At 46.2% G+C, this 27,829-nt stretch overlaps 3 protein-coding genes across 6 annotated transcripts; 2 read left to right on the top strand and 1 right to left on the bottom strand.

Annotated features, from left to right (window-relative positions):
* Nucleotides 1-26: 26 nt before the first annotated feature.
* IFT52 (intraflagellar transport 52) lies at nucleotides 27-11,363 on the top strand. 2 transcript variants are annotated; one of them, XM_072350226.1, is made up of 14 exons: nucleotides 39-230; nucleotides 667-754; nucleotides 1,335-1,464; nucleotides 1,897-1,972; nucleotides 2,060-2,131; nucleotides 2,986-3,112; nucleotides 3,966-4,121; nucleotides 4,914-5,000; nucleotides 5,296-5,364; nucleotides 6,110-6,264; nucleotides 7,283-7,370; nucleotides 8,481-8,589; nucleotides 9,125-9,270; nucleotides 9,613-11,196. In XM_072350226.1, the coding sequence occupies exons 1-14, from the start codon at nucleotides 112-114 to the stop codon at nucleotides 9,658-9,660; spliced, it is 1,470 nt and encodes a 489-aa protein (XP_072206327.1). In that variant the 5' UTR covers nucleotides 39-111; the 3' UTR covers nucleotides 9,661-11,196. The 2 variants fall into 2 exon arrangements, with proteins under 2 accessions (XP_072206326.1, XP_072206327.1); XM_072350225.1 differs by lacking the exon at nucleotides 3,966-4,121 and having other exon boundaries at nucleotides 27-230; nucleotides 9,613-11,363.
* Nucleotides 2,589-13,284, bottom strand: LOC140259167 (uncharacterized). Of its 2 annotated transcripts, XR_011905362.1 has the most exons (3): nucleotides 13,037-13,169; nucleotides 12,067-12,947; nucleotides 2,589-3,868 (listed from the first exon to the last, which is right to left on the bottom strand). XR_011905362.1 is itself a non-coding variant. In XM_072350227.1 (2 exons), exon 2 carries the CDS (start codon nucleotides 12,925-12,927, stop codon nucleotides 12,262-12,264), a length of 666 nt encoding a protein of 221 aa, XP_072206328.1. In that variant the 5' UTR covers nucleotides 12,928-12,947; nucleotides 13,037-13,284; the 3' UTR covers nucleotides 12,046-12,261. The 2 variants fall into 2 exon arrangements, 1 of the variants encoding a protein (XP_072206328.1); XM_072350227.1 differs by lacking the exon at nucleotides 2,589-3,868 and having other exon boundaries at nucleotides 12,046-12,947; nucleotides 13,037-13,284.
* Nucleotides 11,743-27,279, top strand: MYBL2 (MYB proto-oncogene like 2). 2 transcript variants are annotated; one of them, XM_072350222.1, is made up of 14 exons: nucleotides 11,743-11,865; nucleotides 13,916-14,009; nucleotides 15,112-15,183; nucleotides 15,578-15,670; nucleotides 16,868-17,088; nucleotides 17,249-17,405; nucleotides 18,382-18,651; nucleotides 19,443-19,829; nucleotides 21,028-21,167; nucleotides 22,150-22,249; nucleotides 22,868-22,981; nucleotides 23,534-23,650; nucleotides 24,347-24,493; nucleotides 26,534-27,279. In XM_072350222.1, exons 3-14 carry the CDS (start codon nucleotides 15,127-15,129, stop codon nucleotides 26,660-26,662), a joined length of 1,932 nt encoding a protein of 643 aa, XP_072206323.1. In that variant the 5' UTR covers nucleotides 11,743-11,865; nucleotides 13,916-14,009; nucleotides 15,112-15,126; the 3' UTR covers nucleotides 26,663-27,279. The 2 variants fall into 2 exon arrangements, with proteins under 2 accessions (XP_072206323.1, XP_072206324.1); XM_072350223.1 differs by lacking the exon at nucleotides 11,743-11,865 and adding an exon at nucleotides 13,214-13,437.
* Nucleotides 27,280-27,829: the final 550 nt, after the last annotated feature.

Genomic DNA, 27,829 nt, shown 5'->3' with positions numbered 1-27,829 from the left:
CCAGCCGCAGTGTTTCCTGGGAGTCCGGGGCGGCCGGTAGTTGCGCATGCGTGGGCGGCGCGTTGCCTGGCGGCCGCGGGCCGTTGTGTGTGTCCGCTGGCATAACGCGCTATGGAGAAGGGCCAGCGGAACCTCATCGTCTTTAACGCTTCCAAAGGGGAAGTCTTCGCTCCTGCCAGCGGCTACAAGGCCTGGCGTAGGAGGCTCCGAGAGAACTGGAAGATCCTGAGGTGAGGGGCGGCTTCTGAGGAGGGCCGGGCCGTTGCGGCGGCTCTGGAGACGGTTGGTGCAGCGCTGGGACTCGGCTCAGCATCCCTCGCTCTCATAGAAGCTGTTTGTTGCAGATAAAAGCTGCACTCTTAAGGGCTGCCCCTCGTGTTGATTTAATATTAGCAGCGATGCTTTCTTGCATCTCCTGCCTGGCTTTCAGGACCTGAGGTTGGTTCCGTACCATCCAACAGGTACCAGTTCTGGGTCTGCCACAGGGCCTTGCTAATGGTGCTTTGTATCCAGGTTAAAACTGCTGGAGATTAACTTCATTGGAGTGTTAGCCAAAACAGAAGGACGGGAAGGGTCTGAAGTGATTTGCTTCACGTTTATTTGTCAGCTCTTAGAAATAATGTTGTGGATATAAGAATATCGTGTCTTTCTGTTCTATGTTTGTAGCTTAAAAGATGAGATCACATCTGAGAAGCTCTTTGGAGTGAAACTGTGGATAACAGCTGGTCCGAGAGAAAAGTTCAGTGCTGCCGAGGTAAGAATTGAGCACCTGTTTGCAAAGGGGCTGTTTTGAGATTTGCTTAACGCAAAGCAGGTAATAACAGTGTAGATGACTTTGCAGTGTTACAGCTTGGTATGAGTTTGCACAGCTTGAGATCTGAATGCTTTTCTCATAGCATTAAATTCATTGCAGGTTGTTAGAATCATCTCAGTCTAGCTTCTTCCAGTACTTGAAGGGAGCATATAAAGAGGAGAGGGAACGGCTGTTTACAAGGATGGACAGTGATAGGACAAGGGGGAATGGTCTTAAACTGAGACAGCTGTGGGTTAGGTTGGATATTAGGAGGAAGTTTTTCACCCAGAGGGTGGTGACGCACTGGAACAGGTTGCCCAAGGAGGCTGTGGATGCTCCATCCATGCAGGCATTCAAGGCCAGGCTGGTTGTGGCTCTGGGCAGCCTGGGCTGCTGGTTGATGACCCTGCACACAGCAGGGGGATTGAAACTAGATGATCATTGTGGTCCTTTTTAACCCAGGCCATTCTGTGATTCTTGCTGTCTTACTGTTGGCTTCTTTCACTTATGTGTTTTTTCCTGGATCTTTGTTTTCTTTTAGTTTTCTGTTCTGAAGAAATTCCTGGAGGATGGTGGAGCCATCCTGGTGATGTTAGGAGAAGGCGGAGAGTCCAGATCTGGCACAAACATTAACTTTTTCTTGGAAGAATATGGGATCGTTTTCAATAAAGGTAATGGGGCTCACTGATAGCTTTTATTCTCCTATTTTCCACAGAACCCACGAGCAGTTCAGTCTGTAGGGTATGCTCATACCCTACATCGTTGTGCATCAACACTATTGATCGTCATCATGCTTTAGGAGAAGTATTTCAAACTTGGATAAGAATTCATCTTCCTTCTCAGTCTGAGGGCATGCAGAAGACATGGGGATGTGCTTATTTTTCATGTTTTTGTTTTGCAAATGTATTGCTGCTCTTTACTGTTGTTTCCTTCTGGACATAAAGACTGATAGGAGCTCTTTTGGGAGCCACTTGCCAGCTGTGTTAGAGTGTTAGAAAGAAACATTCATGGCAGCCCTGAGCTAAACTCATTTGAATTGCTGTATTTTGGATACTGATCAGTGAAGATAGAAATTTCCTCTTATTTCCTTTTTTTTACCCAAGATGCTGTTGTACGAAATGTATATTACAAGTACTACCACCCAAAAGAAGCACTGATCTCTGATGGAGTTTTGAATAGGTGAGTATTTTGGCTATACACATCTTTACAATAAGCTCTTTTAGCACATAGTGTTTTCAGTAGGCTTTTGCTTTCAATATGTTGTAGGGGAATCAGCGAAGCGGCAAGAAAAACAGTGCTTGAGACAACAAGTGAAGATGCGAATGGGCATGACTCACAGTAAGTGCCTTCCTCTGAGGCAGTTGGTGTGAAAAGCTTTAACCTCACGCTCAGCTGATAGGCTCCAGAGTCAGCAATTTATTTAGCTTATGTTGAGCTTTTCTGATGTATATACGTCAGTCAGCTTCTTGTTTCCCAAGGCTTTAGCTGGAAAGAAGGCCGTTTGGTGACTTTGGACTGCAAGTAAAGAGCAGGAATGAGAGATTTTGAGGGGAATTATTACTTTCTTGACCAGGTTTTTTCTTTTCTTTGGTCCCTTCTCTGTATATTTGAGTTCGATTGAATAGCATAAATATGTGAGTGGTCTGGTTGTAGAGAGAAGAGGAACCCTACTTCTTTCTAAAGAGCTTTAGTCTAGGGCAAGGTAGATGTGTTCCGGTGTTTAACTTTCTGTCTGTCTGTGCCATTTTATTCTGCAGAGGAGTGAAAAGACATTGAGAATAATACAGCTTTTCCTCAAATAAATGTAAATGATTTTAATGTTCTCTTGCTGCTAGTTTGTAGACTAGTACGGTGAATGTGTGGATGATTACAAGGAAGATCATAAGTGTAAGAATGTTTAATATATATATTTGTGTATGATTAATTGCACCTGCTCTTCTCTCAGATACATGAGTGTGCAAACAGAAATAGAGAGGAGTCTGGGGTTTTTTTACCCAAGACAAATTGTGAGCCAGGACACACTTAGCAGAAAGTAATGCTATTGTGATGATCTGAACTTCTCAAACAGGGCTCCTGGCATTCCACCACCAGTGCATGGTTAAAGTTCTCATCTTAGGCAGATAGGCTCATCTCATTTATCTAACAGTCTATCTGATGCATTCAGGCACTTAAGGAATGTATATTTTCTGCAGAGCTCTCACTTTTGTGTATCCATTTGGTTCCACGCTGAATGTGATGAGACCAGCAGTGCCTGTTCTGTCAACAGGATCTGTCTGCTTTCCTCTCAACAGGCCTATTCTTGCGTTCTATCAGCATCAGGTATGATTCTGCATGAAGCAAACTTTGACCATTTAATGAGATTGTTATCTTAGTTAGTACTAGATTAAGGAAGAATAGATGTCTGTTATCTGTACAGCTTTCCTAGCTGCATTGGAAAAAAACTACTAGTAGTGGATAGGTACAAAGAATTAATGTTGTTAGTGAACATAGCTACATTAACGTGCACTTTACTGTGTACATAACTTTCTAACACTGTGTTGTTTTTTTCTTTTATATCTTAGATAAAAAGGAGTTTTAAATTTATTTTTTTACTAAAGATATCTGTCTTCATTCCCCCACGTTGTATCTGAAATGCACCCTGTAAATCAAAGACAGCACAGCAGTGTGAGTGAACTTACAAGTACACTTACTGCTTGTATTTTGTGTGCAACTCTTGGAGTAAGATACGTTAAAATCCCTTCTCCCACCACAGTATTTGCACATAAATCCAATGGACCCATAGACTGATGTCTAATCTTGCACCCCTGATAAACGTGATATTACTTGCATTAATGCAAAGATGTCTTTCTGTGATGTAAGTTGCCAAAGTTACTTAAAGCCTCACTGGGATTATAGCCTTGCTGGTTAGTGCTCTCATTTCAAGACAGTGCATGTTTTTGTGGAGCTCCATCTGCTTCACCTCATGGGTACAGAGAAGTGTGTTTTCTTCAGAGAAATATAACAAATACATCGTACTCCAAGTGGAATCCATGTAACTTGTTTGTACCTCCAGAAATCCTCTATGTGGGTTGATCACTGAAATAGAAACAATTACATGTCATATGGGTAGTTCTTCCTGTATTATAATTATATCATGTGAAATCAAATAGATGGCATCATTTTTCCTGTCTAGCTTGCAGAAATTGTAGACAGAAAGATAGAAGATGAAGCCAGAAACAGAGATTCTTTCTCAGGCAGAGCAGAGAAACGTACCAGAAGGAGAACAGAATCTATTGAAGCAAAGAAGAGATACAGTAAAGAACAGCAACAAAAATTGAAGGAGTGGAAAGTAAGAGCAGGGGATGCTGCCTAGTTATGGTGTTTGGAATGAAACATTCAGAATTCAAGTTCAGCTTTGTTTGTAAAACATGGAGTAAGAAATAGCAGAAATTTGTTAGACAAACTGGAGCTCTATTTGAGCTTGAGTATCTCCAGTGTCATTGCAGCAGTCTTTATGGTTATGTTATGCCATGAGTTTCACAGCTGTGCAGGAAGCACAAATGGTGTCTGGTTGTGTTGAAGCCTTCCTATTTCTTATGTGTGCCCTTCTGGAGGGTCTGAGGGGTAATCTGGATAGAAAAGAATACCAGAGTTGTTTCATGAATGCCTTGTTATGCATCTTTGATTTAGCTAAAGAAAAGTATTTTATATTAAAAGTAATTATCAAAGTCTTCCATTGTTTGCTGCTGTACTCGTGCTATACTGACATGCATGCATGTCCCCGTCCTTTAGGTTTCCGTTTTTTTTAACTTATTTTTTGCTTCATTGAAAAAAGTGCTCTTTTTTTCTGCAATGAAGTGCAGCTATTGTTGATGATATGGGATTTTTTGGATTGCCAGCCAACTGTCCTTCTAATCTTAATCAAGACCAGTATTTTACTGAATTTATGAGCCTGCAGAGCATGTGCTCTCATAAAGAATGCTGAGCTCCTGTGAGCTTTCCATGTTTGAAACTGCTTTTGATGCTTATTCCAACATCTCTTGTTTGATAAATTACTTTGTAATTAGATGCCATTAACAATTGCTTCTAAAACTGCAACTAGGAATGTTTTCTTGTTATACTATACATTCTTTCTCGATAGAGTCAAGGTGGAAAGATGGCAGCACTGGGATCTTGCCACATGTTCAGTGATCAATATTTAGATAAAGAAGAAAATGGTAAGATCCTGGTAAGTTAAAAAGTACGCGTATGTTTTCTTCACAGAGTTATAGAGGAATTCAAGCTTAATAGCTTCCTAGCTATTTTCATAGCCAAGAAAGCTATGAAACTGATTCAGTGTGGAGTCTTAACCACAGCAGAAACAGAACAGAGTTTTTAACAATACAGTCTTTTCTCTCTAGATTTTCTTTGATTTATTACCCATTTTACTTCTTTTTTTTTTTTTTTTTTGTTGTGCGTGATTAGACTTATTAGGAAGGCCCAAGTTCATTCACATTTTTAATAACATTTTCCCCATTTTTTAGGATGTACTTTTCCAGTGGCTTACAACATCAGATATTCATTTAAACCAGATGGATATGGAAGACCCCGAGGTAAGAGATTCTTCACAAGGCAGTAAAAAATAGTGGTCCAGCAATGCTAGTTTTGCCAAATCATAATTTAGTGCAGAATGGCCAACAGCTAAATGAGTGCTGTTGTTGTTACAGACCCTTTATTCTGGATAGAAATTGAAGAATTCCTAGACAGACTAGGATTGAAAATTGATAATAAAAAGTGTATTTATTTTAGCTTTGGATTGGTGCTTGTTTATAAGGCTTGCTGTGGAAAAAACTTTCTCAGTTTGGTTCTTTGAGATTTTTTGCTGTTCAAACGTCATGTGTTTGTACTTCAGCTCTGAGCCTTCAGTCAAGAGAAATGTGTGAAGCAAAGGCAGATTTTATTTATCTGGTTAAGGATCGGCCTTTGTATCAATTTTAGTTGTGCATATATATATTTTTAACTGGCATATGCAGATATTATTTTTTATGTAGAGATACATAGAACAGAATTGTATACTCTGTATATATGAAAAGAACAAGTGTTATGCAGTTGAGCAGTAGGCTGCCTTTTAATTTTAACAAGAACTAACAAATTCAGATGCAGTGTCTATGTAGCAAGCAGCTGTGCAGCTGAGAGCAGACTGCAGTTTTCTGGTGTAGTAAGCTGCACTGCAAAGGGTCGTGCCTGGTGGAGAATTAAGTAATTATTTCTAGATGACATTAGGAGAGGTGCAAACTACTAAGAGACTGTAATTGGCTTGGTCTTCTTAATAATGTATGTGTCTGTGTGTTTGTTCAGATATCAGACTATACCTTGACCCCAAATATAGCTGCACTATCTGAGCAACTACGAGTCTGCCTGCAAGAAGGAGATGAGAACCCAAGAGACTTCACAAAGCTGTTTGATACATCCCTGTATGAGCTGGACACGTCCGCCCTCCCTTCAGTTCTCAAGTCAGCAGCTGTGAATTTATCTGTTTATTTATTAATGTGCTACATTACTTTTTATTATACATTTTCTGCTTGTGTTCATTGTGTCCACTTAGCAGAAGAGACTGAGCTGTGTACCACATTCTGAATATGGGTATACCAGAGCTCTCGGTGTGATAGTGAGGTCTCTTGTTCTGCAGGTTTATTTGTTTTCCTTGCTTAGCAAGTTTTCTCTTTGCTATGAATTTTGCTGTAGTTTTTTACATTCCTTTTTTAACTTTTTCTCTCTGTTGTTGACTCATGGAACTGATCCTTTCTGTAGAACTGCATGTGGGGATGTTGGGTGCTTTCTGGAGGGATAACTGAGAGCTGGTTGTGTTTCCACTCGTGTATTACTACTTGGCCTTTACTGAAGCACTGTTTCTTTCATCTTTTTGTTTTCTAGCAATTCTCTGCCTTAAGATTTATCTGCTGCTCGGTTTCATCACTTTTCTATCACTGGCAGCTTTGCCCCATGTAACTTACGCTACTCAGATCATGTATGAACATGCTGAATAACAGCAGGCTTGACTCAGGTTTCATAAAGCTCCGCTCCTTTGTGGACATCTTCATCTTCCTCTGAATTTTGTATATTTTCACTAGATGTGAGCTCATACTGGAACGCCCCTTCTGATCCCATAGCGAATAATTTTTTACATGGTTTTTGGTAGGGACCTTCTGAAAAACTTTGTTGAAATCTCAGCTCCTTTTGAACTGGGTCACTTTTTCCTTGTGTGCGTCCATCCCTTTAAAAGTTGTTTGAATAATTGAGAGATGCAATTTCCTTCTATTTTATCATTTTACGTGTCCATTTATCGTTGTTTCCTCTGCCCTAACTTCAGTTTGCTTGCTTTAGAAGTCATTTATTATGAACACACAGTTCCCTGGGTTCCTTTGAAAAATAGGTGTCCATTTTTTGTGCTGTTACTTTCTGCACAATGTTGACCTTGGCATCTTTGTGGAAAAATAACTTGTATTCTTTTATTTTTTTTTTTTACTGCAGAGCTTATGAACAGTTGAATGTGAAGCATGAACCTCTCCAACTCATTCAGCCTCAATTTGAGACTCCACTACCTCCCTTGCAGCCAGCTGTAAGTAATGTTGCTGATACAGGACCTGGGGAGTCTTTGTTTTAGATGGACACACCGTGCTAAGTTTCTATGTGTATTTCAGGAAGAAAAGGGAGAGGAATTCTGATCTTGCAATACATCTGACTCATAAGAAGTAGCTCTTATTTACACTTGTAGTTTTTGTCAGCAGGACATGAAAATGTGGCATCTGGTATGGTAGAGAAACTCCATTGATCTCTAGGAATGCCTTGCATGTATAGTGATTTCATCTGTGTAGCTGCTCCTGGCCCTGTAAAGCTTTGGGGTTCTGCTTTTACTGTGAAAACAGAAAGTGGTACTTCAGAAAATAGTGGTGTTGTAACCAATATAATGATATTGCTGGGGAAGAGCTGGTAAGTTCCACTGTTGTCTGACCTCCTGCAGGAGGAAGAAGAAAGTAAAGTGTTGGTGTTTTACAGCAAGGGCTGGTCAAACTTCTACCTGCGAGATTTGGACCAGCACCAACATGATGAGCTTCAGTGGTATCACACTTATTTTTATCTCTGAGCTCTGCCATCGTGGCTCGTGCTTTGGTTTGACCCCTAAAGAAATGTTACTGTGATAACTTACAGCTGGTTTCAGGGGTCAACTGAAAGTAATATCTCATGTGGTCTTTAATAACAGGTTCATTTAGAAATAAATTGTTCTTTTAAGCACTTGTCAGCCCTGTTAAACTCAGAGCCACAGTTGTGGCACATGTGGTGACTGCATAGAAAAGAAAATATCCTCATCAAAATTAGCATGGAAATGTTTCAAGGTTGTTGTAATTCACTTAGTGCCTTGTCTGTCTCAACACTGAACAGAATCATCTGGATGTCTTAGAACAAAATTAAAAACAAACTGCAAACATAGCATCTGTAGCTGTTGCAGGTGGTAATTCTGGCATACTAAAGGCTAAACTCTTGGAATATTCAGTTACTTCTACAAAGCACAAATGACATTTTTACAAGGATGTACATTTGTACTCTGGGCTTTGGAGTTGCTTTTGACTTTATGAAAGGTTAATTGAAGTGCAGTCTAAAACTGTTGTCTAGGAGATTTCTGAAGTATAAGGAAAATAACTGTCAGTAAAAGATGCTAATTCTCTTCAAGGTTTTTCCACCTGCTTTCAGAGAGTTGCCTCCTCCTCCTCTGGAGCTGTTTGACTTGGATGAAATATTTGCCTCTGAGAAGGCTCGTCTTGCAGAGATTACAAACAAATGTAAGCAGAGCAAACTGATTTTTCACACGTGTATATGCAAGTTTTTATAAGAAAAGAGGTGTTTTTCTTTAACCTGGTCCTAATTTATGAAGATCTGCTGTGGTAATCCTGGGCCAAGTGGGCTTTGAGCCTTGGAAGCTGGTTCACAACTTAGAGCTCTTGAAACATCAGTTAGCAGCAGAGCACCTTCCTCTTCCCTATCTTTTCTTTTCCTCTTCCAAATGGGCTTTTGATTTGCAAGGCCTGCTGCTATTTTAGAGTTGTTGCCCTCCCTTTTTATCCTTTTGGGGAATTGTTTTTCAAGTCAGCAGTTCAGCTGTTGGTCAGTGCCTGTTAAGATTATTCTAAACACACCTGAAGTTTAATCAAGATGAGAAAGTACTGGCTATAGGAGTACATCATGGATAGTTCTCTGAACCTATTTGTAGACTTCCCAGGATACCAGAAACGAATGGAGATTGGTGGTATGTTTTTGCCCAGCTGGTACAGGTATGTGTGATGCTCACCTGCCTCTTTCCTTGGGATGCTTGTTTAGGTACTGATGATGACCTGGAATTTTATATACGAAAGTGTGGCGAGATCTTAGGAGTGACAAGTAAACTGCCAAAGGAGAAACAGGATGCCAAACATATTCTGGAGTACATCTTCTTCCGAGTGGTTGAATTTAAGAAACTCAATCAGGTATTTTTAATAAGAGTTACAAGTGAATTGTTAATAGCATCAGCACTAGGATGATAGAACTTTGGAGCAGCAGCTGCTCTTGTCCCAGGCAGGAGGTACAGCAATGCGTTAAGGCACTTGATGTACAATAAAATAGACCACTGGTGTTCGATACAGAATACCTATTATGGTATAGATCGTGTAGTGCTCAATTGATTAAGTCTCCCATTTATTTTAATTGGGGGATAGATACCTGTAAGTGTAGTTTGGGTAACTTCAATCATTTACGAGCAAACCATAGTATATAATCTGCATAGGTAAATGATTTATTCTGATTGTATTTCTCCTTTCCTCTTTCCTAAGGAACACGATACTGACACAAGTGAAGCTGGATTCCAGAACGATAACTGAGACCTGGCTTTCCTCTGATGGAAGATGGACCTATTGAAAATGTACTTAGCAATTTTCCTCAACCTCTGTGTTCAGTACATTGATTGAGACTGAGGATTTCACTGACTGTGTGGATCAGCTACAAGTAGTGGTTGGGATAACTAATGCCTTCTGAGGAAGTGTTCGTGTTTTCCAGATAACTTCCTATTTTTCTGTTTCTTTATTGAAACTGTTATTTTGTTTTATATATATGTATATATGTATCATATGCTAAGAAAATGTTCACTCCTTTCTTGCTCTGGTATATTTATTCTTGTAAGACTTACTGTGGGCCCTTTTGGCATACATCTAGTCCTTAACTGCACTATGAGAAAGATGATTATTTTAGTTGGTGAACTGGAACAAGAGAATACAGCAATAAAAATAGGAGATGCTGAAAATACATTGCTGTATCACCCCAAGGCAGTCTCCTTTTTGGATCACTGCAAAAATGAACCAAGGCGAGAGGGGTTTGTAACTGTAGGAGCAGAAGGTTTCTTTCCTGGGAGGGGAAGAGATGAATTCAAATACTAGGAAAGGCTGATACTGTGCAGGAAACTCAGGGAGACATTCAAGTAGGTATTGCACAGGAATGGAAACTCACATGGAATTCATCATCCATGAAATATTAAAGCTCAATGCACAGTGAAAATACAGCCATAGGTACAAGTGGTGCGAGGAACAGATTTGTCACAATCATTAATGCCGTCATTTTTAACAACACTTTGAGGCTGCACTTTGATATCCAAAGAGTTCTGTATTTCATCAGGCACCCTGACTGTAAAACTTGATTTTTCCCCCACTCAGGCATTCTGTAAGGCCTATGTGACACCTGTGCCTTATCTTTATCCTCCATGTTATTAATGTAAAAGCTGCTTCTTTTCCAAAAGGTTTGTCTTATCTTCCCCTCCACCCCCCCCAAAAAAAAAACAAGAAAAAAAACCCATTCGTTTTACACTGTTTCATGTTTAGGATGCTTTCCTAAAGCTGGTTTCCCAGTGTACCTACCAAGTTACTAACCAGCTGAGACGTGCCAATATAATGCTGGTGGCAGGGGTTATACTGTATACTTTACAGACAATCTTTTATCATTAGCACGTTTCAGAGCTTTCATTTCTTTCCATCCTCTTTCATTTATTTTTCTTTAATATCACGGTTGTGGTTTTCACTCACAGCAGCATTTCTCCGGATTTACATAATAAACCTTATCTTCCCCCCACAGTATCAATACCATTCAGTCAACCGGCACAGACTACAGCTGAACCAAACAACTGCGTGACCTTGTTAATGATAGATGTGGTTTGTACTGTTCCTTGGTGTTTAGACTGCAAACTGTAAATACACTCTTTCTGTGTCCCTTTTCAGAGTTGTTTTTGTCACCTGTTCCTGACATTGTAACATGAGTTTTAGAAACAAGTCATCTGAGCAGCTAGAGAATACAAGCAGCTCCCTGTCTGCTGTTTGTCTCTTGTGCCACGCTGACAGCTGAAATAAAAGAACACTTTTTTTTCCCCTTTCACTGAATGGATGTTGTTTTGGCCAGAGTACTCACTGTGAAATGTGTGCAGAGGCAAGAGCTGCCTTCTGTTGTTCCAAACTCTCCCTTTGGCCCTTGGGAAGTGTTTAAACTCTTATTCTATGAACTGCTTCAGTTGGGGAAATAAAATGTGTCTAAGCTTTATGACTGACAGGTGTTTGAAGGAGTTTGATCCAATGAGGGCTTTCAATAAGAGAAGCTAGCCGGTGGGGATGTAGGTACCCAGAGGGGTTAACCCTGGGCTTAACAGGTGCTGCTGTTGACAAAATGGGGTACAAGTTACTCTCCCCTTTTACTCTCATGTAGTATTTTACCATTTCTCCTTTCATCCCTGTAAGACGAGGAGAAGCAGCAGTGTTTCATCAGCAACCTGTAAACGCCCTGAAAGCTGCTGTTAGCGAGTAACTTTAGAGATAAAAGAGTGGAAACACGAGTTGAAAAGAGCAGCTCCAGCAGCTGTAGGAGCGCGCTGGGTGCGTTCCGCCCGGGCCGCGCTCTGCCTGTGCTTCTCCCCGCGTACCAGAAGAGGGATCCCGAGCCCCGGCCCGGCAGATCCCCGCGGGCCAGGCCGCCGCCCGGCTCTGACAACAGGGCCGAGAAGGGCACGATGCGGCGCTTCTTCCCGCACGGCCGCCGGGGCCGCGAGGCAGGTAACGCCGCGGGGCGGGCGGCAGCGCAGCCGGCAGCGGGGCCGGGCCGGCCATCTTGGGGCGGCGCGGGGCGGGGAGGCGCTGGGCCGGGCCGAGGGATTTGGCGCTCCGTCAGTCAGAGCGAGCCCAAGGGGTTGGAGGGCACCGAGGGAGGCCCGGCCTGCGGAAAGGCACATAGGAGGAAGTTTAAAGCTTTATTACCTTAATACAAAAGACAGCAGTAGGATAGGAGCGGGGAGCTGGGCTGGGGGCTGCAGCTCGTAGGGCTCTGCCATCAGCTTCACACCGCAGTCACCTCCCGCTGAAGAGAAAGACTTCGCCGTGTTACCCCACACCAGCACGGCCACACAGCTGTGACCGGAGGTAATCAGAGCCGCCGCAGTCAGGGCTGAGGCATCACGGGGCCTGGTGCAGCACAGAGCCAGGCTCCATATCGCCCAGCTGGGCCTCGGGGAGCAGAGCCACGTGCCTCCTGGGCCAGGATACAGGGACCACCACAGGGGTACTCAGCAGCGACGTGTCCAGCTTGGAGCACCCCAGGAAGCTCACATCGAGGGGCAGGCTGGCATCCAGACTGGGCTTTATTTCTGAGATCTCCCACCTGGATGCTGGGGGCCTCCCAGGGGATGACAAGTCACTCAGCAGCTCCGTGCTATGGGACAGTGCTCTCTCCTTGAGGCGCCTCCCAGCTTTGCATGGTGTGGAGGTGTTCCTTGATGTTACATCCAGCAAGGAGCCAGGCCCAGCAGGCAGCTCGCAGGGCACAGCTGACAGGTTGAGGATGGCAGGGCTGGAAGGGCTCCTGCAGAAGGAGAAGAAGCTGAGGTCCGAGGAGCCCCTCACTCCACTGCCCATGGGCTGTGCCACCATACACACGGGGCTGCCCCTCGTGGTGTCCACATCTGTCAGCAGCTCCAAGGTACTCTGCTTCGGGACGCTACTGGAGTTCAGGTAGTAACTGTAGACAGGAGAGAAGTGGGCATGCCCAGAGGCCCCAGCCACGAATCCATTGTCCAGGAGGTCCTTAATGGTCAGGGTGCTGTGCTGCTGGGAGGGCAGCATGGCGCAGGAACCAGGAGTCCCTGTTGGAGAACAGTTTCCCTTTGAAACATTCAAGAGACCAAAACGCTTCTTAAATAAAACCTTAAATAGCACCTATATGGAGAAATACCTGGGAAATAAGAGCACTGCTTGCCTTCAGCTTCTACAGAAGCTTCATTCAGGATCACAGCCCTTCCTTCAACCAGTGCTGCTGAAAGCGCTTTTATAGCGCTGGAGACTAATTAACGGGCTAATTCCCTCATTAAAATCACCTGGGAGGGCTGTGTGTTAGTTCTGTGAGCCCGGCATTAGTTCGCTCACGCCGTGGCTGCCCCGCACGGTTCCCGGGTGGCTGCGTGGGCCGGGCCGGACTCAGGCGGGAGGGCGCCCTCCCGCGCGCGCCTCTTTGTGCGGTTGTGACTCTGTGCGCAGGCGCGGCCCGGCCCCGCGCGGGGGGGGGCAGCCGTTGGCGCGAGATAGGAAAGTGCCGCCGCCGCCCGGCCCCGCCGCCATGGCGCGCCGCAGCCGCGGGTGAGTGGAGCTCCAAGGCGTGGGGAACGTCCCGCATCTTCTCACCGGGGGGGGAGGCTGTGGCCTACGGGGTCCCGCGGTCTCGCTCTCGGTGTTCCCGAGCGGTGTGGATGGGGTAGCGGAGCCCGGCCCGCAGCTGCCGTCCCGCCGCCCGCCTTTTCGTGATGCCTTCGGGCTGGGCCCGGTGGCTGAGAGCGGTCCCGGCGCTGTGGGAGCCTCGCTGTGCGCTCCTTTGGTGCCCTCTGTGCCCCAGCAGTAAGGGAGGGGGCTGTATGGAGGGGGATGGCGCGGGGCCTGGGCACACAGATGGGCTGGAACCGAAGAAGTGTCCTTTCTCCGTGTTAATGCGGGATTGGCCCGCACCCGGAGGGGTCCCGGAGCTGAAGGCCCCGCGGTCCGGGTACATGGGAGGGGGGTTGGCTCCCTCTGCTGTGCTTTTCTCGGTGAATGCAATAACGCTCTGCCCATTGCTCTACAGTGAGGACCAGGATGAGCTACACTGCCAGGACACTGACTCAGATGTGCCCGAGCAGCGGGATGGCAGGTGCAAGGTCAAGTGGACGCAGGAGGAGGTGAGTGAGGGCTGGGCACCCGCTGCTGATAGGGCTGTTGGTAGAGTTTGGGTAGGCCTTTAGTGTGAGCTCCTTATTCTGCTCCTCGCCTGCTGCCACAACACCCACTCGCAATGTCTCATTGCTGGGGAAGGCCCTTTGTCTGTTTTTCTGAGGCCTCGTTGAGAGGAAGGTCAGGTGAGTTTGAAGCCTGGGGAGCAAAGAGCTGTGACTACTTCAGCATGTGGGCCTACAGCAAGCTGGGCCTACTGCAGCAGCTGCTAGAGTGTGGCAGAGACCTGGAGCTGATTCATGCAGTGCAAATGCCCTCTTCTGTAGTCAGCGTGGATGGGGTTGGGACCTTTAGGATTGTGGCAAAGAGCCCGAAATAAGTTGGTGTTCTGCATTTTTTCTAGTCCCTCCATAGCCTTTTCTTTTTATTTTGTGAAAAACTACAAAGCATTTCATTTTCCTTGGGCTCTGAATATGGAGTAAGAGTGTGCTTTGGGCAGAGATCAAAATCTTGGGCTCCTGTTGGGCAGGGAGTTATTTCTTACCTTTGTTTGCCCACCCCCAAGATCTTTCATTTCCTTGCCCTCAGGCAAAGAAGCCCTGTAGTGTAGGGTTTGTGAGAGAAGTGCTGTAGAACTATCAGTGTAGAAAGGCAGCAGGCTGCCTGGTTAGTGGTGATGTACTTAAAACAGTCAGTCTCTTTGGCCAGGCAAAGGCAGTACGTGAGCTGGGAGATAGGCTGCCTGGTCAGGGGCATACTGGGACTGGATGAGCAGGTAGCTCTGGCTGCATAGTTTGAACCAAACTGCTTTGGAACAGTGCTCAATGTGGGCCTGAATGTGACCACAGCAACTGGGTTTGTTTTGTACTCTGCTTTCATCATGCACACACCAGGAACTTGTCCTAGTACAGAGCTCTGAGCCAAAAGTGTTTTCACTGGCTTCTGTGCACTGGGGCACTGATAAAGGACTTAAATACCCTCTTCCTTGTAATGCTGACATAAAAAACTCAACAATTAAAAGTTGTTCTCTTGACATTGTTACTTCCGGAGTGATGACTGCGACATGTTTTGCTCAGTGTATGTGAAAGTGGATGTCATTGTTCCTTGCAGGATGAGCAGCTGAAGATGTTAGTAAGACATTATGGGCAGAATGACTGGAAGTTCCTGGCCAGCCACTTTCCTGTAAGTGCCCCTTTGCCTGGTTGGGAGTTGTAGTGTTTGCATGCTGTTTCTTGTGCTCAGGGCGCTGGCTGTCTCCATGCAACACCTTGTATGATGGCACTTTGTTCTGTGGCTGCTACTGTTGAGCAAATTTAGTGCTCCTCTAGGGCAGGATGACACGTCCTTCTTACTTAGAGGAGTTCATGGGTGAGTTTGTTGGGAGCTGGAGTGAGACACTGGGGTTCCTGTCCTTGTATTCTATACCCAGTACCCTGTAATATATCCATAGCATGCATTCTCTGTGCATCTGTAGTCTTTCTGTGTTGCAGACTGTGTGTGTGAGGACTGCTGTGTTTCTACAGGGGTTTTTGGAGCCTCCAGTCTAATGTATATCTGCTCTGATTCCTTTCCCCAGAACCGCAGTGACCAGCAGTGTCAGTACCGGTGGCTGAGGGTGTTGAATCCAGACTTGGTTAAGGGCCCTTGGACCAAAGAGGAGGACCAAAAGGTAAGTCAGGCCAAGGACAGGGTCTGAGCGTTGGACTTTGACCCTCTGTCAACAAAGTGGAGGTGTCAGACCTGAACAGCTTTCCATCTGTGTTACGTCAAAGACTTCCTGAGGAGGCTTATAACAATGCCCTTCTACCTTCCTACAGCAGAGCAGTTGCTGCCTACTTTCCCCTCTCTATGTCCTGACTGCCAGCCAACCCAGTCCTGATGCCCACTGCCATCTTAGTCAAGCCAGACTCCAGCTTTTTGAAGCTGGATAGTTTTGCACTGCAAACTCTCCAGGTCCTTGGACGTGGGTATCTGTGGCCCATTTGTCTGCCCTAGGCAGTCAGTTTGCAATACGAGTGTTAGTTATGGACCAGGAGCCCTGTGAGCAAGATCTGTGGTGCACCTGCTACCTGCACCTTTCAGCTAAGCACTGTTGGAGAGGGTAAAAGTGCTCTTTTGGAGTCATTTGGCCTCCTCTCTGAGATTTTGGCAGGCTAAACACTGCAGGCAGCATGTTACGTTACATTGCTTTGTTGCATGGATTTATTTCAGGCTAGCCAGAAAAGATTCCCTACCTGGAAGCATTTGCACTGAGCTTTAGGCCGACATGTAAAAGCCCTGGGTGAAGAGGAAATTGCAAAGCAGATGGCTTTTAAGTGAATTTTGCTCATTTCTGCTTTGGTTCTTGCACCACGTGTTCTGGCATTAATGGGGCATAAAACTGCAGGTTGTGTCCTCTCCAGGGGCTGTACCCTCTGCTAAAGGAAGGCTGTGCCATCAGGCAGGAGTATAGGCACAGTGGAAGCTCTTTTCAGGCAGCCAGGTTCTTGGGAAGAGAGGAAGGCAGAGGAGCCTTGGAGCATATGGTACTTGGTGCTTTGATCTGACTTGTTCCTCACTGCATCTGCCCACTGCTGTCCTAGCCCTCTATGAGTCATCATCTACATCCATAGGTGTCAAGTGGCAAAATGGCTGCATGAAAACTGCCTCTCCCAGGCTTTTGGTTGTATTGTTGCTCGCAGAAATATTTTTCACCTGTTGCTGACAGTGTCATGTGTCAGTGCTGGGACCCTCCAGTGCTTTTTCCTTATTGGATCCTTCTTTATATGCCCGTACCTGGTCCCAACAAAGGTGAAATGCAAAGCAACACCTATACTGATTTTCTCCTTTGTTTAATTTCCTTATTTCCTTCCTGTTTTCTTCCAAGGTAATTGAACTGGTTAAAAAATACGGCACCAAACAATGGACTCTGATAGCCAAGCACCTGAAAGGACGCTTAGGGAAGCAGTGCCGGGAACGCTGGCATAACCACCTGAACCCTGAGGTTAAGAAATCCTCATGGACAGAGGAGGAGGATCGCATCATTTTTGAGGCCCACAAGGTTCTGGGGAATCGCTGGGCTGAGATTGCCAAACTGCTGCCTGGGAGGTAGGGTGTCTTTGCTCGCTGGTACCTTCAGAGCTGGGTGGCTTGTGGAGATCATGTGTTGGTCTCACAGGATGGGACTGGGGAGCTCACAGGAATTGTTAGCTGTGCTTTAAGGCTGCTGATAATAATAACTTTTTGTTTTCTTCTGCTTTCTCTGCAGGACTGACAATGCTGTGAAGAATCACTGGAACTCCACCATCAAGCGCAAAGTGGACACAGGAGGGTTCCTCAATGAAACAAAAGAGTCCCAGCCACTGTACTTGCTAGTGGAAGTGGATGACAATGAGAGCCAAAGTGGAACAAGAGCTGGGAGCCAGGTACTGCACAAGTATGTGGGCTGTTGGGTCCATCTCTGCTCTGCTAACATGCATCAGAGCTGTTCAGTCACCCTGCTGCTGCCTCTAATGCTGTCTTTGCATTTATATAAAGAGTCTGTGCCTTTTCCAAGACACTGACTCCTGGGAGACCTCTCCCTCCAGGAGTTAGAGGTATGTGTGCCTGAGTGTATTATCCAAGTGGAAGACAGCAGTCTTGCTACCCCCAGAGTCAAGTCTGTGTTGGAGTCTGAATATTTTTCTGGGGATTTGTTGCACTGTTGTTAGCGGGGCAGAGGCTGTTTCAGGCTGTGCAGTGAAGGGGGATGATGAAATATGATGTTCCCTTCCTTTAAAATGGAAAGCAGGGAAAGTACACATGGTTATTTGTGTGAAGAGAGCATGACACTTTCAAAGGCAGGATCTTCAGAGTAAGTGTAGAATTACTGCTATGTGTCCAGCCTTTGTTCCACTTCCTTCAGGGATACTGTTGAGAGACATGTTCAGTTAAATAGTCCTCTTAATTTGTATGGGCTCCTTCAGGTGGTGTATGGGACAGAGCAGTAAAGGAGAACGGGGATGTAGGACGGTCCAAATGGCTGTTTTTAATGGGAATGGTTTTAAACTAAGACAGGGAGGTTTAGGTTGGATATTAGGAGGAAGTTTTTCACCCAGAGGGTAGTGATGCACTGGAACAGGTTGTCCAAGGAGGCTGTGGATGCCCCATCTCCGGAGACATTCAAGGCCAGACTGGATGTGGCTCTGGGCAGCCTGGTCTGGTGGTTGGGGTGACCCTGCATGTAGTAGGGGAGTTGAAACTGGATGATCATTGTGGTCCCTTTTAATCCAGGCCATTCTGTGATTCCATGAAAGCGGGAGGAACGGGGTGGGCCCAAGGATCTGTGCTTGTGGCCTTGGACTTGATCTTGTTCACTTGGTTTCTGCTAATGGCTGCACTTTCTTTCTTGTTTGTGTGAAGACCATTGTGCCAAACTATCCGGTTGATATCTCTGAAATAAAGGAAGAGGATGTCAGCGATGAGGAGGTGACGGGTGTGCAGGAGTTACCCTCAGAACTGCCAGCTGCCGACCTGGCTGAGCACAACGGAGAAGGAACCCCAGATGATGTGGTGCCTGAGGATGCCTCAACATCTGTCGCATCTCCGTACAAATGGGTCGTTGAAGCTGCCAATTATTTGTGTCCTACATCTGTCCCAGCATTAAATGAAGCTCTGGACATGATTGAATCTGTAAGTAGCAACCCTTTGCTCCACCAGCTAGTGGAGCGAGACTTATGGGACCTGATCTCCACCACTGTTCTGTTGAGTGAGCTTGCTGGGTCACCTTGCTTATCACCATAGGTATCCTGAGGAGAGTTCTGTGGATTCCTTTAGTTTAGCCTTCAGACTGGTTCATTTTCAGGGCACTTTGCAGCCAATAAAGGGAAATATCTTTGCAACCTGGTTTATGAGCTGATTATCTGTGAAATATTCACACGTGTTAAGAAGGACTTTGTGCCCAAGGCTTAATGAACAATTTGTGCATCCTTAGAGGCCTGTTTGAATGGTACTTTGTATTGATGAGGTTAAGCTGTGAATGGCTCTGGCTATTTTTCATCTTTTTACAGCAACCTCCTTTACAGAGTAGCCCTGTGCCCACCCATATTGGTGTGACCAAGTTTGGCAACAGTCACCTTTTTCATACTCTGTCCCTGGCCACTTCTGTTTTGCCCTGTGTGTGGGTGCAGCTGTGTGTTGCAGCTGTGCTGTGAACTGAACTGGGAAACCAACCTAGTGTAAAGAGAAAAAACTGCCCTATGCACGAACAGCTTTCAGCTGGATCAGGTTTGTGGTCTGGTTCTCAACTGTGCTGACTGCAAAGAATGGAGAGCTTGAGTTATTCTGTAACCAGGCTCCTTGCAAAAGGCTGTGCAGTCTTGCACACCTGCTTTTTTCACCTCCCAGCTAACCTCTCTATTTGCACCAGCCAGCTGCTCAGCTTTCTTTCCCGGGCTGTTGCTGATGGCTTCTCTTGTACGCAGGACCCAGATGGATGGTGTGACCTGACCCAATTTGACCTGCCTGAGGAACCCTCTGCAGGCAGCAGCAGCAGTAGTAACAGCCCAGTGCGGCAAACGCCCAGCAAACCAACGCCATCCCTACCCAATGTGACTGAGTACCGCCTGGATGGCCACACCATCTCCGACCTGAGCAAGAGCAGCAAGGGGGAACTCATTCCCATTTCACCACATGCGGAGGTGAGCTTTGGCACGCCACCCTCTGTGCTGAAGAGGCAGAAGAAGAGGAAAATCTCCCTATCCCCTGTCACGGAGAATGCCCCCAGCACCAGCCTCTCCTTCCTTGACTCCTGCAACAGCATGACGCCCAAGAGCACCCCTGTCAAGACACTGCCCTTCTCTCCATCTCAGGTATGGAACAGTGGTGCTGGCCAGCATGGACTCCTCTGCTTGGGTCTGTTTGTGAACTAGTAAGCATGTCAGTGCTTTGCCTTAATGCTGTAATCTCATCATCTCTGCCATCTTCGTATTTCTCCTCTCTTGTATTAGGCAGTTCCAGTGCATAGGGTATGTGTGTATTTCTGGTAAAACAAGGTGCAGAGCTGGGTTCTGGCACTGCTTGTCTTCAGTGCTGCTCTTTCTGTGAGAGCAGCAGACTGTTATTCCCTCAGCTGGAGTGCTTGCAGCACAGGCCAAGCCCAGTTACCTTGTATGATGGATGGGACCATGTGCCTGCTATGAGGAAGGAGCACTGCTGTGCAGATCTGCACCTGCCCACTGCAGGAGACAGCACAGTGCTTCCTTGTCCGGGGTACTATGTATGGGCATTACTGCCCTGGCGGGGGATAGCAGTGCTGTGACAGTGCATGTTGCTTTTCTTCCTTATTTCTAGCAGTCATCTGTGTGGACAGCATCTGCTGGAGCACATCTGTGAGTTGATGGCACAGGGATGTGCTTGTGGGCCTTGTCTTTGTTAGAAAGTAGGCTTAGGACTTTCCCATCTTAACCATGACTGTTGTAGCATCCATACCTGGTCTCACAACAAATGCCTTACTGCAGTGCTGCGGCATTCAGACCCTTTGACTCCTACCTTGATACAGTGAAGTTCTGTCAGTAAGACAGGATAAATCCTGCTGCACTTCTGTGCCACCTAGCAAATCTTCGACAGCTTCTCTGTTGTTCACACTCTGCCTCCCTGTGCCACTAGCTGAACCTTCCAGGACTTTGTATTTCTGGTGTTTCTGCTGTCCTCGGTGGCACGTGGTAGAGCACCATCTAGGGCACTGATACCCAGATTCAAATCAACCTTGCATGCAAGGCCATCAAGAACTGGGGAATTAAAGCAAGACCTGAACAGTACAGTTCTGCCATGAGAAGCTGAGATGCCTGGAATTAATCTGAGAACATAGGAAGTTCCATATGAACACAGAAAATTGCTGTGAAACAGGCTGCCCACAGGAGTTGTAGACTTTCCTTCTCTGGGGATATTCAAAATCTGTCTAGGTACTTTCTTGTGTTATCTACAGTAGAGAGCCCACTCTAGCAGCTGGATACCACGTTGGGAAGTTTGAGGCTGACTGTTTTCCTCTTTCTTACCTATGTTATGCAGTTCTTGAACTTTTGGACCAAACAGGATACACTAGAACTGGAGAACCCATCTCTTACCTCCACACCTGTGTGCAGTCAGAAAGTGATTGTCACCACCCCTCTGCACAGGGACAAGACTCCTCTGCTCCAGAAGAACTCAGCGTAAGTCCTGTATTTCTTCTTTCCCATCCCAACCTGAGCATTATCCTTTTTCACACAGGAGTTTGATTCAAGTCAAACAAAAACTTCCCCATTGCTGGCACTACTGAGAGTGACAAGGCAGGCTGGGGGATTTCCTTAAATCAATGTGGCACCCACAGACAGCTTCTCTGTGAGCTGCAGGGAACAAGTGTCCCATCTGGCTGGGACCTTAGCCAAATGACTGCTGTTGTGCTCAGCTGTGTGGTCAGCTGCTGCCTTCTGTGCGTGTCTTTGGGAAGCATTGCCATGCTGTGAGCCCTCTGCCAGCTGGGAAGAGATTTGGTCTTTTCAACAATGGCTGTTCAGATCCCCTTCCCTTTAGCTCTGCACCCTCTGACCTGTGGGACAGTGCAGGGCAATGATCTTGAGGCACCATCCCAGCCTGGTGAGAGAGGGTGTCCTGCACAGGGAGTGTTCTGCTGGCTGGCCTGTCTCTGCATGTCACTATACTGTTGCAGCATGGTTTGTGGAGGTGCTGGCTGTGCTAGCAAAATTGGTGTGGCCCAGAGCAGCAGCCACATCCCATTGGTGTGAACTGGCTTGGCTGCTCCAAGTGTAATTGCACCAGGATTTCCACTGGTCACAAAGCTCTGGCTGGCCATGAGGAACTCTGCTAGCAGAAGCACTGCAAAGTAGCACTGGCCTGCAGGGATCTGTCATGCCAGTATTACAGGTGTTGTACAGCTTTCTGACAAGGGTGCTTGGTAGCTGGCAGAGTGGAGAAGCATAGCTGGTATTTCTGAGATATTTACCTTACTGAAGGTTTCTTGGTAACCTTTGGCCCTGCTTATGCCCCAGGAATGCCCCAGCCAGACATATGGTTTCTGCAGTCACCATGTGAGACTCTGCAGGTGGTTTGTGTAGTGTGAGTGGAAGGATGGGGTTTGCTTTGTGATTTACAGCATGTCTGATTCTTAGTTTTTTTTTACTTCTCTACTGCCAGGTTTGTCACACCAGATCAGAAATATGTGGTGGACAATACTCCACACACCCCAACGCCTTTCAAAAATGCCCTGGAAAAATATGGACCAATTAGGCCTTTGGTACGTACTTGACAGGCCTGTTGCTTGCTGATGGCTGTGCATGGGGTAGATTGCAGCAGAGCTGTGAGCCAACCGTTCTTTGAGTAGCAACATGGTACAGTTTTGGTAGTGCTGGGCTGAGAAAAAGGGGATGGAGACCTTGTTATACCAAACATGTGTCATGGTAAGTAGCTACAGGACTTCTAGCGCTTCCTCAAAGGAGCCAAGAAAAAACCCCAAACCCAAAACAGCCTTTGAATATGGCCTCAGTGCTTGGTTATTCATGACCTTGAGGGAAAGCAAGGAAACACTACATCCCTAAATCTCTAACGTGGACTTAATATGGAGGGATAGCAGTGTCAAGTATACTGTGCCTTCAGTACACAATCGTCTCTTGATGGCTCATCTGGGGTTCTGCTGGGTAAGAGTCTCCCTTGCCTGGAGATCCTGTAAATCTGTCAGGCTAACAGAAATCTTGTAGCGTCTTTTCCTGCTGGGAAGTAAATACTTTGTAATGTTTGTCTTCCCACTGTTAGCTCCTGTGGGTTACCCTGGCCCCATTATCCACTGAGGGAATTCTGAGTCTGCCTGGTGTACAAATTGTGACAGTTTTTTGCTCTTTCTCCTTTCTTGCATCAGCCCCAGACTCCTCACCTGGAAGAAGACTTGAAAGAGGTGCTCCGAAGTGAAGCTGGCATTGAACTTATTATTGAGGATGACGTGAAGCCTGAGAAACAGAAAAGGAAACAAGGGGTGAAGTGGTTTCACTTTCAGTATCTGTTTTTGGGCTGCAGTGTGCTGTTGAGATCTGCTGGCTCTGTTCATCCTACTATTTATGCTAAAAAGTTTTTCAGTGTGTTGTTGTTGCCTTTTAGTGAGTGAATCTGCATGTATGCCTGAGGCTTGCTTAAAATACTGCCAGCTGTGGCCTGGTTTATGCAGAACTCAGGGTTGTGCCAGGAGATGCTGTCTCCCTAACACACAAGGAGAGACTTAGGGCAGACCTGAAACATTTGTGGCAAGTTGGGCTCAACGGGCCCAAAAGTCTCTTGGCTCTGTAAGCCCAGGTGATGTGACCTTCCCCTCCTGCTGGAAGGAGTTTCCCCTTCTAAATCAGTGGCTCTTAGTGCCAGTGTGGGGAACACTAGAAGCTGCTGTGCCCTCTGGTGGGGAAGGAGGCAGTGTGTCTTTTTGAGGTGCTAGTACAATGTTAGGGGGTTTTGTGGGCTTGGAATGCACCCTTGGCCCTTAAGATGGGAATTCACTGAGTTGATTCATACTCACACTTGTATTTGTGTTCACCAGTTGCGCAGGAGTCCCATCAAGAAGGTCCGGAAGTCACTGGCTCTGGATATCGTGGATGAAGATATGACACAAAATATACCAGCCCTCCCCAAAACTATCTGTTTCAAAAGAACCCAGGTGAGGAGTGCTGCAGTCAGAGCAGGGGTAGAACTGACTATAGCAGGGCTGAGAGACAAACTTAGCTGAGCTGTGTGTGGTGCTAGCACCACTACTGCTTTTGTTTCCTGTCTTTAGCAGGTATGGGACCTCTAGCCCTTCAAAACAGCAGATATAGGTTTTGTTTTAACACTAGCAATATTATACAAGGGCTGTGGGATTCAGAGTTCAAGCATGGTGTAGGGGCTGTAGGTTGAATCACAGACTGAAGATTAAAGGCCCTGGATGAACTGAAATTCTTGTGGAAAAAGCTGCCTGCAGAAGGAGATGCAAATTCCTTTGTGGTTTGACTTCTACCCAGCTGCTTTTCTACCTGTGGGATGGGGAGGAGCCTTATGTGTTCCCATCCTTAGAAGTTTCCTTGGCTGGCTGCAGGGGTGAGAAGGGGTCTTCTTCATCTCAGAAGACAAAGGCTGTGTTTTAGCAGTTACTTATTTCTTATAGTTATATGTGCTTTTTCTTTGCAAGGCTGTTTTGGTTAGTAAGATCTCCAAAGAAATCTAGTGCAAATCAGTGGTGACCTTGCCACTTGTGACTGCCTTATAATGTGTGGATGAAGTGCTGGAATTTGCTAGTTGACCTTTTGGCCAGGACAAGTATCAGCACTGTTAGTGCAAATTGACTTTTTTCTTTATATAATTTTCTTTCTTCTTGCAGCCTGTGAATTTCCTGTCGAGATCCTTGAATCTTTCCTCCTCAAACAGGAAGAATGACTCTGGCTTGCTCAACAGAGCCTTTGTGCAAGTGCAGTCAGAGAAAATGTCCTACAGGAAAATGCCAAGCCATTTCAGACCTCCAGCACCGGTAAGCCCTGCAGCTGCTCCCTTCCATCAGCAAGTCAGTTGATGGTGCTGCCCCTGTTCTTCTTTGGGAGGAGAATGATGGTGGTCAAGTTCAAGAGGAACATCGTATGCTCCTGTGTGGACCTCTGTATGCTGTAAGAGCTGTCTTGGCACCCAGGTTTGGAGATGCTGAACTAGCAGTGTCACACTGCAGCTCCTTCCACTTTCCTTGCAAATCTGCCCTTCTGCTGGAACTCAAATCCCCATGGCTCATCAGAGCTGTGGCCTGCAGGGCCTATTTGGCCCTGGATTTCTTCCTGGTGATCTGTGTCCTGTCACAGCCCACCAAGGGATTTAGACTAACCCAGCAGTGAAGTAAACTTCTTTTTCAGGAATCACTCCTTGGGTGGACAGCAGCAGGTTAATCTTTTTTGTTTCTCTGACTGTAACAACTCTACGAGGCACAATATAAGAACCAGAAAGGCATTTCTCACCCCTGTGAAGGGTATTTCAAGGTTGTGGTGAATTCTGTGTGCCACAGACAGCATGGGCTGCCTTTGTCCTGCCATTTACCTGAGCAGTGGCATTACTGAGCTCCAGCAGATGATGTTTACTTGTCTTTCAAGCATAACTCGTAACCTGTGCTGAGGTTGGTGCTTTTAAGGGCTGTTGACCTTAGAGTTATTTAACCTTTGGGACATAAATGGTTGTGTTCTTGGTTAACTCTTCACCAGTTGATGTAGTTTCAGACAGTAGCACATTAGAAGAATTGGATCTCTGCTTCGTTTGGTGGGGTGCCTTGGAGAAGGGTATGGTTTTTGCAGGTGTTTGTCTGGGCTGAGTCGTGGAAACTCTCTGGTAGGATGGAAATACACGTTTTCCTTGGTGAGGAGTGAAACCACAGCTGGGGGCAAGCACAGAGATGTTTTCAGATGTTAGGAAGGGCCCAGGTGCAGTCTTCACAGTGCAGCCTTGGCTCTGTCTTCAGATAAACAGAGCATCTATCTCGGGATTAGAGCTGTCTGTTGTGAAAGCTCTTTCTGACAAATAAGTACTCTTCTGCCAGTGTAATTCCTTCCCTTTCTCAAAATAGACCCCACTTAAACACTTCAATTTCTCCTCCTGTCCTAGGTAGAGCTGTATTGCTCTGAGTGCTAATAGATCCATATAAATAAAGCTCTGGAAGTGACTTGAGGGTGGCAGTAAGGCAGCTTGTGTGATGACAGAGTACAGGTGTGCTGAGAAATCCCATAGCCCAAAGACAGCAGTGCTTTCTGTGGGTTCTTGGGATTTGTTGTACCAGACTAGTGCTGCTAGCAGTGGCAGCTATAGATTAAGGAAGCTCACTTAGCTGTGAGCTGAGCCTAAATTATTCCCAAAGCCATGCTGTGTCTGCACGGTGCATTGCTGTTAGCAAATACTGCTCATCAAACTCCAGTTCTTTGCCATACACATACTTCCAGTTGAGGGCAGTATGTGTTGTTTTGCTGCATTTATCAGAGGTTATGCAGAGGGTTTTCCTAGCATAGCAAAGCATGTCACGGGGTCTCTTGCTTTACACAGTGACTGAAGCACAGCTGATTTTTATTTTCCAGCTCTTGCTGTGTAAGGCCCTGTTGAAGCTATGGGCACCAAATTGCTGCTAAGGATGGATAGTCTTCCTGACCAATCCAACCCTTCAAGGTCTGGGGCTGAGCAGCTTCCAGTTTAGCTGGTTGGCAATAAACCTGGAATCTGCTGTTGAATTCCTTTCACCCTTCCAGGCTCTCTTCGGCCCTGTGAAGCTTAGTAGGCTTGTTCTCTGGGGTTTTGGTCTTAAGACAAGAGTGTGGGAAAGCCCTAAAGAAGCCTATGAGTGGTTCTGCAATGGGACACTCAACTGGGAAACTGCTGAACATAACCCCCCCAAGCTAGAGGTTTTTATTTTTCCTGGGGAGCAGATAGTTTTTATTTATGCACGTTGTTTTAAAACAGTATGTCAACATTGTGCTTGTCTCACTAGCCCCCAGCACCCTCCTCTCCCTGGGCTGTGTTGTACATATTCTTTCTTTTCCCTCCATAGATGACCAGGGCTTGGAAAGCGGTGGCCTGTGGTGGAACCCGAGACCAACTCTTCATGCAGGAGAAAGCACGACAGTTCTTGGGCATGCTGAAACAAAGTCACACATCAAGGACCTTAATCTTATCCTGAAGGATTGTTCTGCTCTTTTTATTTTATGTTTTACATCTTGTTATAAAAGAAGAGGAGGGAACTACAAGGTTGGGGTGGGGAGAAAAAGTCCTCTGCAAGGCCATAGCGTGTAGGGGTGAATTTTTTCCTTCTATTCCCAGGTTAGATCTGTATTGTAATAAATTGAGTTAACTGCTGGCTAAAATGTCGGATACAAGTTCTGGAATCCCTGTGGAAAGGCAAATGAGGGAGGGGTGGAGAACTGACAGCAAGAGCACTCAGCAAGACCTGGGCTCCGCAAGCATAGGAAGCTGATTCGCCTTCAAGCAGCATGTGTATCAGGCATTGGAAACAGACTTTGAAGGCTGTTGGATTTCATGCTGGCTGCTCTGGTACCTTGGGAATGGCTCTTGTTAAGGTTCCCATGTGTCTCCTCATCTGGCTTTCTGCAGGGGATGGTGGCTCCTCCTTGCTTCTGGGATGAAGATGATGTGCTGTCATGGGAGATGTGCTTTGGGGTGATTCGCATTTGGAGCTGGCCAGCCCTGTGTGGCTGTTTGTACTGCCGTGCTGCACAATGGGAGCAGCGGGTGCTTCTTCCCAGGGACTTGCTCCCTCTGGAAATAAACAATGGTGCTAACAACACCCTGCTGTTCAGACTTGCTTTGATTCTGCCTGGGCCCTCACAATGTGCAGAGGGAGGCGGTGCTGTGTAGGGGTATCAAGAAGCAGCAGAGCATGCTGTGTACTGCAGCAGTTCTGAGGCAGGTCAGAGTGGCTGCAGCACCAATTGGACAGCTGCTGTGAGCCTCTGGCCTTGAGGCCCTCTGCAGTGCAGACCTCAGCTGCTGGGTCAGTGTTCCTTGGGTGGAGGAGGCTGATCTAGTTGAACAAAGTGCTCAGCTATTAAAATAACTGGTGGGGATTAACAGTTAAGCATGGGTCTGGACTGGACCCAAAGGATAATGCTGTTTTTTGTAGGTGATGTTTGAGATACAGAGGTCAAATGATGAGCACAAGTGAACATGGTGTGATACAGAGGGAAGACAGACAGGATAGCTCACCAGGAATCTTGTTTTCATGTGGAATCTCTTCTTTCCTAGCAAGCTGTAGGCTTTCTTTCTTAGCTTTCCCAAGTTAGGGGAGAAAGGATGGTTTCCCTTTTCCCCTCAAATGCACTGATTAGAG

The sequence above is a fragment of the Excalfactoria chinensis genome, chromosome 15 (genome assembly GCF_039878825.1).
Source record: "Excalfactoria chinensis isolate bCotChi1 chromosome 15, bCotChi1.hap2, whole genome shotgun sequence".
NCBI lineage: Eukaryota > Metazoa > Chordata > Aves > Galliformes > Phasianidae > Excalfactoria > Excalfactoria chinensis.
Note: the sequence above shows the minus strand (reverse complement) of the source record. Positions and strands in the feature narration are given on the sequence as shown.